The sequence below is a fragment of the Eucalyptus grandis genome, chromosome 11 (assembly GCF_016545825.1).
Source record: "Eucalyptus grandis isolate ANBG69807.140 chromosome 11, ASM1654582v1, whole genome shotgun sequence".
NCBI classification, from domain to species: domain Eukaryota; kingdom Viridiplantae; phylum Streptophyta; class Magnoliopsida; order Myrtales; family Myrtaceae; genus Eucalyptus; species Eucalyptus grandis.
The window spans coordinates 45764391-45775723 of NC_052622.1; the positions used below are offsets into that span (position 1 = coordinate 45764391).

At 42.8% G+C, this 11333-nt stretch overlaps 1 protein-coding gene across 1 annotated transcript; it reads right to left on the reverse strand.

Annotated features, from left to right (window-relative positions):
* Window positions 1-8072: 8072 nt before the first annotated feature.
* LOC104420778 (GDSL esterase/lipase At5g55050) lies at window positions 8073-10134 on the reverse strand. Its single transcript, XM_039305383.1, has 5 exons — window positions 9861-10134; window positions 9601-9746; window positions 8935-9162; window positions 8452-8527; window positions 8073-8305 (listed from the first exon to the last, which is right to left on the reverse strand). Exons 1-5 carry the CDS (start codon window positions 10132-10134, stop codon window positions 8073-8075), a joined length of 957 nt encoding a protein of 318 aa, XP_039161317.1.
* Window positions 10135-11333: the final 1199 nt, after the last annotated feature.

The following is an 11333-nucleotide window of genomic DNA, read 5'->3' on the forward strand; positions in this document are numbered from 1 at the left end:
TAAATTGATAAATTGTTATCAAGTTTATGACTAAATTGGCAAATCATCAAAATGTTTAGGATTAAATTAAAAAAATTTAAAATAGGGATAAGTGTTCCGGAAGTTACAACTTGTCACGAAAATGTTTTTTTTTTTTTTAAAACCCCTCAATGACGTCTGGGGAAACCACGAAAATGCATTTAAGTCCTAAAACTGTGGTCAAAAATGCATTTAAGTCCTAAAACTTGTCAAATTAAAACTTTTCAAACGAGTCCTAAAATCGACGCCATTAGCATTTTCCGTTAAAAATGTTGATGTGGCATTTTAAATAATTTTTATTTTCCAGGTGTATTTTTAATTAATTTTTATCCATTTTTTAAAATTAGATTTAAAAACTAAAAATTAAATTTATTTATTTATTTATTTATTTTTTATTTTTGGTCTTTGGAGGAAGCGGCTTGCAGCCGCGCCCGCGCCGTAAACCCCTAGGTGACACTTAAGCGGGAGGACCCACCACCCGAGTCACACTTAATACATCTAGCGCCTCCCACAGGTTTTGAACCTTCACCTTCACTGAAATTTGAAGATCGGTAGGGCCTTATCCAATGAGCCACCGCGGCGGTGGTAAAAAGAAAAGTTAAAAAAATTAAATTTATTCTTATCTTATTTTCAACAAAAACTAAAAAGAAAAGTTAAAAAATTATTTTTAAAATTGTTAAAAAAAAAAATCAGCGCAGCTCCTCCCCGCCGTCGCCACCGCCCATCGCCGGGAGGGGCCGGGCGACGGTCGCCGGCCCCGGGCGGGGTGGTCGGGCCTTGCCACCCCAGGCGAGGGTGGTGACCGTCACCCGCCCAGGTGAGGCCTCGTCGACCCTCACTTGGGGTCGGCGAGGATTGCCAGATTTGGGTGAGCCTCGCCGACCCCGAGCAAGGGCGATGAGGCCTCGCCTGTGGCGGCGACGGTCGCCGGCACCCCGTGAGGGCCGCGACGACTCGCCTGTGGGGGCCGATGGCTGCCGGCCCCCGCGAGGGCCGGCGGGCCTAGATCTAGGCACCCACGCCCGGATCTAGCGATCCTCACCGGCCCCGAGTGAGGGCTAACAAGGCCTCACCTAGGGCGGGCGAGGCCCGGCCACCCCCGCCCAAGGCCGGCGACCGTCACCCGGCCCCTCCGGCGATGGGCGGCGGCGGGGGAGGAGCAGCTTTTTTTTTTTTTTTAAATAAATATTTTAATTTTTTGAAATTTTTGGTGAAAATAAGATAAAATGAATAAATTTGATTTTTTTAGTTTTTAAATCTAATTTTTTAAAAAATGAATAAAAATAATTAAAAATCAACGTGGAAAAAAAAAATTATTTAAAATGCCACGTCAGCATTTTTAATGGAAAGGCTAACAACGTTGATTTTAGGACTCGTTTGAAATAATTTGACAAGTTTTAGGACTTAAATGCACTTTTTGCAAGTTTTAGGACTGAAATGCATTTTCGTGACAAGTTGTAGGACTTTTGGAACACTTATCCCTTTAAAATATTTATGACTCAATTGACAAATTGTCAAAATGTTTATAATTAAATTAGTACAATCGAAATGTTTAATTGGTCACTGACTCACTGCACAATAAATTCATGACTTTTTAGACAATTTTATCCGTATTTGATAATAAGTCTTCTCATGTGCTTTTATTGAATCTCCATCTACATCCCTGGTAAGAGGTTTGTCATTCTCGTTATGCATGGAATCAGCGAGATTAGTCACTAAAATATCAAAGATCATCTAGAAAGAGGGACTACGAGTTTATTTGTGTGTCCGCAAGGACGATGCTTTCACAATCGAAGTATACAACTCATCCGATCCCAGGATAAAACCAGGTTGATTCCCCGGAAACCAGCCTGAAGAGGGTGTTTATTATTGCCGGCCGAAATAACGATGCACGGAGAAGTCAATTGTTCCGGAACAAAGAGAGAAGATGAGAGCATCGCGGTATGGTCGATCTCACACGCTGGCCTGGGCCAACTGGCTCAAGTTCACCGCGCTACGAAGCTCAGGCCCTCGGCAATCAGAGTAACGGCGGCTTTCTGGGCCGCATACTGGGTCGGGTGGAACATGTCCCAGAACAAGTACGTGCCGTGATTTGGGCACAGGTTGGGGCCATACACGATATAGCATGGATGCTCTGCATTTGGTGTCCCGTTTCCGCAGCATGCTTCTTCAATGTTCTCAATGCCTAATCATACATAAGATTAAAGATGAAATCCCGAGAAGCTGGCTAATCAGAACAAAAAAAAGAGAAAAAAAGAAGAAAGAGCAAGAAGAATTGGCTAAGAATGGATAGTAATTACATTCTCACCGACGACAAGAGGATCGTCCATAAGGGTAGAGGTCATGGTATGTGCATCTCCAAGCAAGTACATCATGCCTTGGAGCTGCGAGCTCAGATCGTGTAATGAACCCGAGATAGTCAAATAGAAGGACTGAATATAATCGTTCAACTCCGTCAAACAGCCCGACCTGCTTGCCGTCAAGTTCCGGAGCTGCGTGAACGGTAGACCTATTAGACCCGTTGAACAGGTGGGTCGGATTGGATTTGGGTCAGCCGAACCGGCAGCACCCGATTGGAGGGACGCTCAGGATCCTGAATCTCCGAGCTCCCAAGTTGTACAAAGCCTGGCGTTCCCATTCCGTGACAATGCAAAGTCGTCAGAGAAAAAATTCCCTAAATAATTCTTTATGCGAACGACGCGAAATTTAAGTTTCAAGATCCACGGGAAGGTCGGTCTAGGCTTTCCTCAGACAAGGAGCAATTGGCCCCCGACGGCAACAGTATCGAGTCGACATCTACCGTCAGTTGGGCTGTTTAGTTAGACCAAATTCGGCCATCAGCTTTGGTTGTGACACGGCACTCTCGTTGTAATGGTAGTGATCGAAGATGTCGTTGCTTCCCATGCTGATGAAGAAGATCGATTTGGCGAAGAACTCAGCGCTTGCATTTCAAACCAGTAGATCTGAGATGATGCCCTGAACCATTGTAAATCGTTGCACTTGTTGCGCCATTATTACCACGTCACCCTGCACGTTAGGAAGATTCATAGTTCAATTCTCTAACTACTCGAGCTAGGATTTATCCAAGTACAAGAAAGCTCCCTGTTAATTCCTTGACTCGGGTTTGGCTCGCTCGAGCATATGATGATTGAGTAACATGAATCCGTGATCCAGCTCCTCGAGCTCAGCTTTAATTGATCGAAACTAATATTTTGAATAGTGGAGCACACATTACACGCAGCTTCGAGTTTATTTAGTCCAGCTCAGTTATAAAACTTCAAATTTGATCTTGCTTCTAGGGGGACATGAATGTCGAACTTTTCAGACAAGTCGAGATCCCCAGTATTGAGCTATCCGGCTCGACTCGACTTGATAATGCTGCTTGCATGTGGAAGAAATTGAAGGACATGGGAGAGCATAAAAAAATGGAGTAAAAGAAATCAACATGACATTACATAGGTTTGAAATCTAGTTGCATCGAGAATTCCAGCGCCGCCCGAGGCAAAGTTAGCCCCTTGAAGTAAATTGCTTGGGAAGTTTGATGGGTATTGGAGAAGAGCCACAAAAAGTGGTGGACTTTTCTTGTAGCCCAGTTGCTTCACTAGCAGTATTAATTCATGATTATGAATTGGGGACAATTGCATGGTAAAATTCAGAAGGATTCTTAGTCGAATAAGCAGAACGACAAAATGAAATGGACTATGAGATAATTAGGGAATTATGTGATGTGGGAGCATCCAACGTAACTCCATCGACCAACTCAGGATCATCGATGCTTATCCAAGCCAAGAAAGAAATTGGGCATCATGTGCTTCAATGGATCATTTTGATTGAATAATGTCAATTATTTATCGATACTTTGTGGTATGTTGATAACTATCAATGGGAGGTCATTTTAGACGTTTTGCATGACCAATTGATGACGTTTTAGGAGGTTATTTTCTGGTCAAGGGAGGCGCACGAATTTTGGAAGGATGAAGGTTCAAGAATGCAAGTTCCTGTGCTAATAAATGCATTTCCTAAGTTCCTAGGTATCTTATTGTTATGTAGTTATCAAGAGTTGAAGGTCTAAGTTCTTAGGTCATTAAAGTCTGCTTTTTATTTTTCCTAAGTCTAAAAATCCTCCTATAAACAGAGGAAAATTATCCAATGTAAAGGCATACGAATTTGATGAATGAAAATTGTGAGATTTCCTCTACTGGAGTGAACATTTTCGGAGAGTGGATGACTCATTTCGGTCTCTTTATCCTTGGAGTGTAGATCACTTCTTGGTGGTGAGCTAGGAAGCCCTTTATTCTTGGCTGGTGGAATCTTTAAGCAGTGAGTTTCTTCCATCCCGAACTCCATTATCGTTGGCCGGTGGAAGCTTTAGGCCTTGGTGGTAAACTTCGTAGATCTCAATCCTCATCCTCAGTTGGTAGCATAGCCTTTACACCTTACCTTAGAAGGAGATCATTCAATCTTTTCTTATTACCTTTCGTTTATTCCCCGTATACACTATTTCATACACTTAACCAGAAAAATCCAAAAGAAAAAAAAATTCCGTTCTGGAATCACTTGTCCCCATCACGCATCATTAGGGAAAATTGTCCAAAAAGTCCTAAACCTGTTGCATTTTTGCCAATTTAGTCATAAATATTTTAACTTTGCCAATTGAGTCTTAAACCTTTTCACTTCTTGCCAATTTAGTTCATTCGACCAATTTTTGCGGGAAAATGCTGACATGGATGCTTAGGTGCCACGTAGGACTGCCGGAGCTAACGTGGACAATTTTAATAATTTTTTAATAATTTTTTGAATTTTTTGAATTTTTTTATTATTTATTCTATTTTTCCCCTTTTTTTTTTTTTTTTTTTTTTGGCTTTCTTGGCCTTTCGGTGGCCGGCCACCGGCCACGGTTGGCTGGCCTCGCCCAAGACACGGGCGAGGCCCAACCGGGCGAGGAGGAGCCCTTGCAGGGGGCTCACCCCGCCCGTGTGAGCGTTCGGCCTTGCCTAGACCAGATCTAGCGAGGCCGGCCCTCGCCCCTAGCCGGGTGACGAGCGAGAGTGGGAACGTCGATGAGCGACGGCGACGATTTTGCATTCAGCAGACAACGACATCTCGCTTGTCGCCCGGTGTCGCCATCCCCGGCCAGGGGTGAGGGTCGGCCTCGCCAAATTTGGTCTGGGTGAGGCCGATGCTCGCTGGGTGAGGGCGAGCCCCGGCGAGGGCTCCCCTTGCCATATTTGGCGAGGCCGGCCCTTACCTAGCGTCGTTGTCGCCCGGCTGACGCTCGGCGAGGCCACCCTCGCCTGGGCGAGGGTCGGCCTTGCCTAAGCAACCCTCGTTGGGCCGCACCTGGGTGAGGGCTCCCCTCACCGGGCTCCTCTTCGCCCGGTCGGACCTTGCCTATGCCGGGTGAGGCCAACTAGCTGGCCGTGGCTAGTGGCCGGCCACTGGAAAAGGCCAAGAAAGCCAAAAAAAAAAAGAAAAGAAAAAAAGGGGAAAAAACAGAAGAAATAATAAAAAAATATTGAAAAAATTATTTAAAATTGTCCACATTAGCTCCGGCAGTCCTACGTGGTATCGGCGGCATCCACGTTAGAATTTTCCGACCAAAATTGGTCGGATGGACTGAATTGACAAGAAATGAAAATGTTTAAAATTGAATTGACAAAGTTAAAAGGTTTATGACTGAATTGGCAAAAGTGCAATAGGTTTAGGACTTTTTGGACAATTTTCCCTGCATCATTATGGTTTACCCATTTCATCAGCACTATTATACTCATTACTGAATCTCCCTCTCGCTAGGGAGTTGGGGAAATCGACCTCATCATAAGGGAAGTCAGCTCTTGCCCTGGAAGTTATGTAATCGTTAGTCCCTATGTCGAATGTAGAGTCTCCAAATAAAAAGACCGGAGGCACGTTGTCGGCCAAAGCTGAGGCATGCATCATGCCGATAGCCTTGAATGGAACAAGTTCCTCTCATTGCGAGAAGACAGAGAAGGCAACAATGGGGAAGACGTTTCAGACATGTTTTTAGGAGGCTTGACTCTCAAGTGTCTTGACTCTTGAGAGACAAAGTGATGATGTGTTTTGTTCATGAAACTTATTCCCTGCAGTCTTGTAGAAGTGGAGTTAGGAAGTGAACTGTTGGGTTGTCGGATTCACAAAAAACTGGATTTGACACTAAATCAAACCCCTAAAACAAATGCGGAAGACGAGCCCGGGAAATTCATACGTATCACCGATCCTAAAGCACACCACGGAATCGAGCGTACCTTATTAGCCACAGATTAAACACCAACACCGATAAGAGGAAGAGAAAACCGATCCCATTCGATCCGATGACGTTGATTGGCCTTGAAGGGAAGAGAGCGTCACCTTTTTTCTTTTGTTTTTCTTTTGGAGGGAGAGAGGGAGAGGAACGTATGTTAAAAATGCCAAAAGGTAGGTTCTCCCCCTCTTTCCTCCCTTATATACGTCCCTTCCAAAAAAAGAAACATATCCCTTCATCCATGAGCCCTAATCTTGTGGGCCGGGCTTTTAGGCCCAACATGGGCGGACGGGCTAACTTAGGCTCATCACATAAAACCATCATCTCCCACTCGCACATGGTGGGCCGAACATGATTCTCTTTACCTCTCTTCAACATTCATACCAGTGAATAATCCGTGCGACCAGCATACTTTGAGAGCTCATTGCTATGCATTTGTTAGGAATATATAGCAGTTCACAATGAGCATCACACTCTGAGTAGATTTAGTATGCAGTACCCTAGATCGATCAATCACATTTATATCTCTCTTGATCTCTTTTAAACAATGATATATATATATATATATATATATATATATATATATATATTGCATTGCATTCACAACTATGATTATCCCAAAGACAGTCATAATTGGTCGACCAGTGAATACAAAACTATAATGTGATTCTCCAAAATTATTCTTCCTCTTTCCTTCAAACTCTCAATTTTAGTTCAGCTTACTATTCTAGAAATGTCCCATTAGATCAAATCAACTCATGACCATTGGCAACATCCTAAGATAGCAAACACTAAATAGAAATATTGAGAATAAGTAAAAGTCATGAGGGCACTAAAATTGAGGAACTCATCTCCTCAAGAGTCTCACACGGCATAAAAGTTGAGATCAAACTTTTGCCACTCTTATTGGTCGGCTCATGCATACGTAGTATGAAATATGTATTACAATATTAACTCATTTCCCATGGAGCGTATGTCTACACCTTTCAATACCGTACATATGATAGTTCAGACATACTCAATGTCTAACTTGAGTTCACGTATCTACTCATTCACAAAATTCATCAGAACTCACATCTGGCATCATAGATAGATAAAGTAAAATATGTGGGTTATTTTTTTAATGTTCAATACAGTCTATGAACTATATGAAAATATTCAATCAAGACACTTTATTGTATTATTAGCCATTCAACAGTTAGGGACTTAGATGAAATTTAAGTTTAGATAATTCTAATTAAAGCACTATATATAGTTTATGCACGGTTTTTTAATCTCTTGCATCTTATATAATGTAATTTAGTTGAGAAAAAGGGATTCTTGAATCGCTCATAAAAATATGATGCTATGTTCTCTGATCATTAGTACACATAATCACCCCTTTCCATTCTTTCACGAATTATTGACTTGCAATAATTAATTTTAATTAATTTTTTACTTATTGATTCGTCAGTCCAATTTCTCTTTCACTTGCTCTCCCCCCATCAACGTGGGACTCCTAGAGGTTTTTCCACAGTCGCTTTCATTGGAACCCGGCGAGATTGGCCGCTAAGATATCAAGATCGTCTAGAAAATCAACATTGAAGAGGGAAAGTGAAATTTATTTGCGTGTCCACGAGAACAACGCTTCCGCAATCGGAGTGTACGGTTCATCCGGTCCCGGGATCCAGCGAGGTTGATTCCCGGAGACGGGCTATAGGGAGTGTTTATTACTGGCAGCCAAAATAACAATGCAAGGAAACGTTATTCATCTCGGAATGAAGAGAGAGGACGAGAGCATCGCGTGTGGTGGATCTCACGCGCTGGCCTGGGCCAACTGGCTGAAGTTCATTGGCGATACGAACCTCAGGTCCCCGGTGAAGAGAGCGATGGCGGCTTTCTGGGCTACGTACTGGGTCGGGTGGAACCAGTCCCAGAACAAGTATTTGTAGCGGTTCGGGCACAATTTGGGGTCTTGCGTGATGTTGCATGGGCCCGCTGCATTCAGAAGCCCACTTCCGCAGCATGCTTCTTCTATGTTCTCGATGCCTAATTGCACATAATATTTTAGATGAAATCAGAGAAAATTGGTTAAGAGAAATTGATGAAAGAAGAAAGAAAGAAAGAAAGAAAGAAAGAAAGAAAGAAAGAAAGAACAAGAACTGGCTAAAAATGGATAGTCATTATATGCTCACCAAGGACAGGAGGAACGTCCATAAGGGTAGAGGTCATGTTATATGCATCTCCAAGCGAGTATATCATGCCTTGGAGCTGTGAGCTCAGATTTTGTAATAAACCCGAGATTGTCGTATAAAGCCCTGAGCATAATTGTTCATCTCCGTCAAGCAGCCCGTGACCCTGTCTTGTTCAAGTTCTGGAGCCGCGCGGATGGGCAGCACCCGACGGAGGGATGCTCATGATCCCGAATTTCCGAGCTCCCAAGTTGTACAAAGCCTGGCATTCCCATTCAAGTCAATATGCAAGGTCGTCCAGAAAGATTAGTACGCCGTTAACATAAGCATTTGAACCAAAAATAGGGCAACTCGGAGTTTTGCTGTATGCGAATATTCTGAAATAGAAGTCTCAAGATTTGCTGTAGGTCTGTCTAATACTGGTCTAGGCTTTTCTCAGACAAGGAGATATTGTCCCAACAGTTATAGTATCGAGTTGATATCTACCGTCAGGTGGGCTGTGTAGTTAGACTGGAGAGCGGCCATCAGCTCTGGCTGGGACACCGTGGCATTGTCGTAAAGGTAGTGATCGAAGATGTCGTTGCTTCCGACACTGATGAAGAAGAGCGAGCTGTTGAAGAACTTGGCACTTTCATTTTGACCCAGTAGCCATGTGATATTGCCCTGAACCGTCGCAAATTGTTGCACTTGTTGCGCCATCGGTATCACTTCACCCTGCACATCAGCAAGATTCAGAATACAGTTCTCTCAAAACTCGAAATAGGATTTATCTGAGTGTGCGGTAGCGTTAATTAAAGCTCCTTGGTAATGCTTGACTCGGGCTCAGCTTGCCGAGCTCTCCAGTAGCTACTCGAGCCCGACTTTGACTGATCGAAACTAATATTTCAAATAGCAAAGCATATGATACACACAGCTTGAGTCGTGGACGACTTTACTAAGTCAAGCTCCAGCTACGAAACTTCAAGTTTGATCGAGGTTTCAGGGGGAATTGATTAAAATTTTCAGACAAGTCGAGCGCTCCAGGAGAAAACTATGCAACTTGACGTGGCTCGACAATGCTCCTTACATGGGGAAGAAATTAAAAGGGCATGCAGAGCTCGAAAAATGGAGTAAAAGAATTTGAAATGACTTCAGATAGGTTTGAGAACGCACCCACGTTCGATTTCCAGTTCCATCAAGAATTCCAGCGCCGCCTGAGGCAAAGTTAACACCTCGAAGTATATTGCTTTGGAAGGTTGAATTATCTAGGACAAGAGCCAGAAAAGGTGGTGGACTTTCCTCGTAGCCCAGCTGCCTCACTAGCAATATGATTTCACAATTATCAATCGCGGGACCATTGCATGGTTAAATTCAAATGAAAAAGGATTTCTAGATGAAATTGATTATGACGGAATTAGGAAGACGTAATTTACCTATTAAGTCGGCACTGTTGTATCCGTTACTGAATCTCCCCGTTGGCAGGGAGTAAGGAAAATCGATCCCGTAATAGCGGAAGTTGGCTGTCGCCCCGGAATGTATATGATTGTTAGTCCCCACGTCGAACGTTGAATCCCCGAATATAAAGACAGGAGGCACGTCGTCCGCTAAAGCCGAGGCGAGCATCATGCCGACGGCACACAAAAGGTGCAAGTTCCTAGTGTTGCGAAAAGGCAGTGAAGACAGCAACGGGGAAGACGGTTCGGCCATGTTTCTAGGAGGGCAACTCTTTCGAGTTTCTCGACTCCCGAGAGATTCGAGTGATGATGGGTTCTGTTTCCTGGTACCCTGCAGTATTATACAAGTGGGGTTAGGAAGTGAACAAGCAAATAAGGCTTCGAATCCGACCTTCTCGAAACTAACTCAAAAGAAAACAAAAAATAAGATAAAAATTATACACCTGGTAATTCGGCGGAGAGCCCTAGTTTCAAACCGAACATAACATAGTTAGGAACAAAAAATGATCTCTCGAAGGATCTAGGATTATGCCCTTTCTTCATAAAATGAATCGACATGCGAGAAATGCATTGAAAGATAGATGTATCGAAATGTAATCGTTCCGACCTTCAAAATCAAATAATTTTTTCTTTTCTTTTTCACGGTTTTGTAGCTTTGGATGATACGTTTCTTTGTTTGTAGCTCCTTCGTTTTGGTTTTTAAGAAGAGAGATGACAGCTGGTCGTGAAACCCTGGCCGCAAAATATAATAATACCTTACGAACAACCAAATGATGATGATATAGGTTAAAAGATTGTAACCACGGAGGATCGTCGCTTTTTCATTATGATCTGGCACATGCATCGTAAACTCCAAGCTCAAAAATGCTGTTTAACTTTCGTGGATGGAATAAGGACAAAATCTAGTACCTTCATCGGATTTAAATTCGTATGTTTTCATGAAAAATTCCAAAAAGAAAAAGACCCTGTATTTTCCTTGCAGAGATTTTCAGTGGCAAACCAACTAGGGTTTCTTGCCAAAGGAAGTCAATCCACTTTTTTAAAATTCCTATATAAGAATTCCTTGTGTTTTAGGGTTGCTTACAAACCCTGGATCTGCTCTTGCCATGGGAACAATCATTGCGAAGTTGGTTAGTTCTGGGACTCAAAATCAGTTTTGCTTAGAAATCAGATGGACGGGGACATTGCTTTAGCTTCGTAGGAGGAATTCGAGGATGATTGGTTTTTTTTCTTTCTTTCTGTCTATCGTATGATAAAATTGTTGTATAAGAACTCGATAGCTCTATTCACATGACATAGAATAATGACTTAGACTTTAAGAAGGCATGGAGCTTATTAATGTAAGTTATGCTTGATGCCATAATTTGACGGTTTCTTGAATTTAACATCGTGTACATCAAGACATCATACGTGTAATGAGCCATTCGACAGCTGAGGCTAAGATGAAAAGTA

Coding starts and splice junctions, on each gene's coding strand:
- LOC104420778 (XM_039305383.1), bottom strand. CDS start 10,134: ATGGCCGAACCGTCTTCCCCGTTGCTGTCTTCACTGCCTTTTCGCAAC. Junction 9,163..9,600: donor GAACTGGAAATCGAACGTGG/GTGCGTTCTCAA, acceptor GCTGATGTGCAG/GGTGAAGTGATACCGATGGC. Junction 8,528..8,934: donor ACTACACAGCCCACCTGACG/GTAGATATCAAC, acceptor CTGAGCTCACAG/CTCCAAGGCATGATATACTC.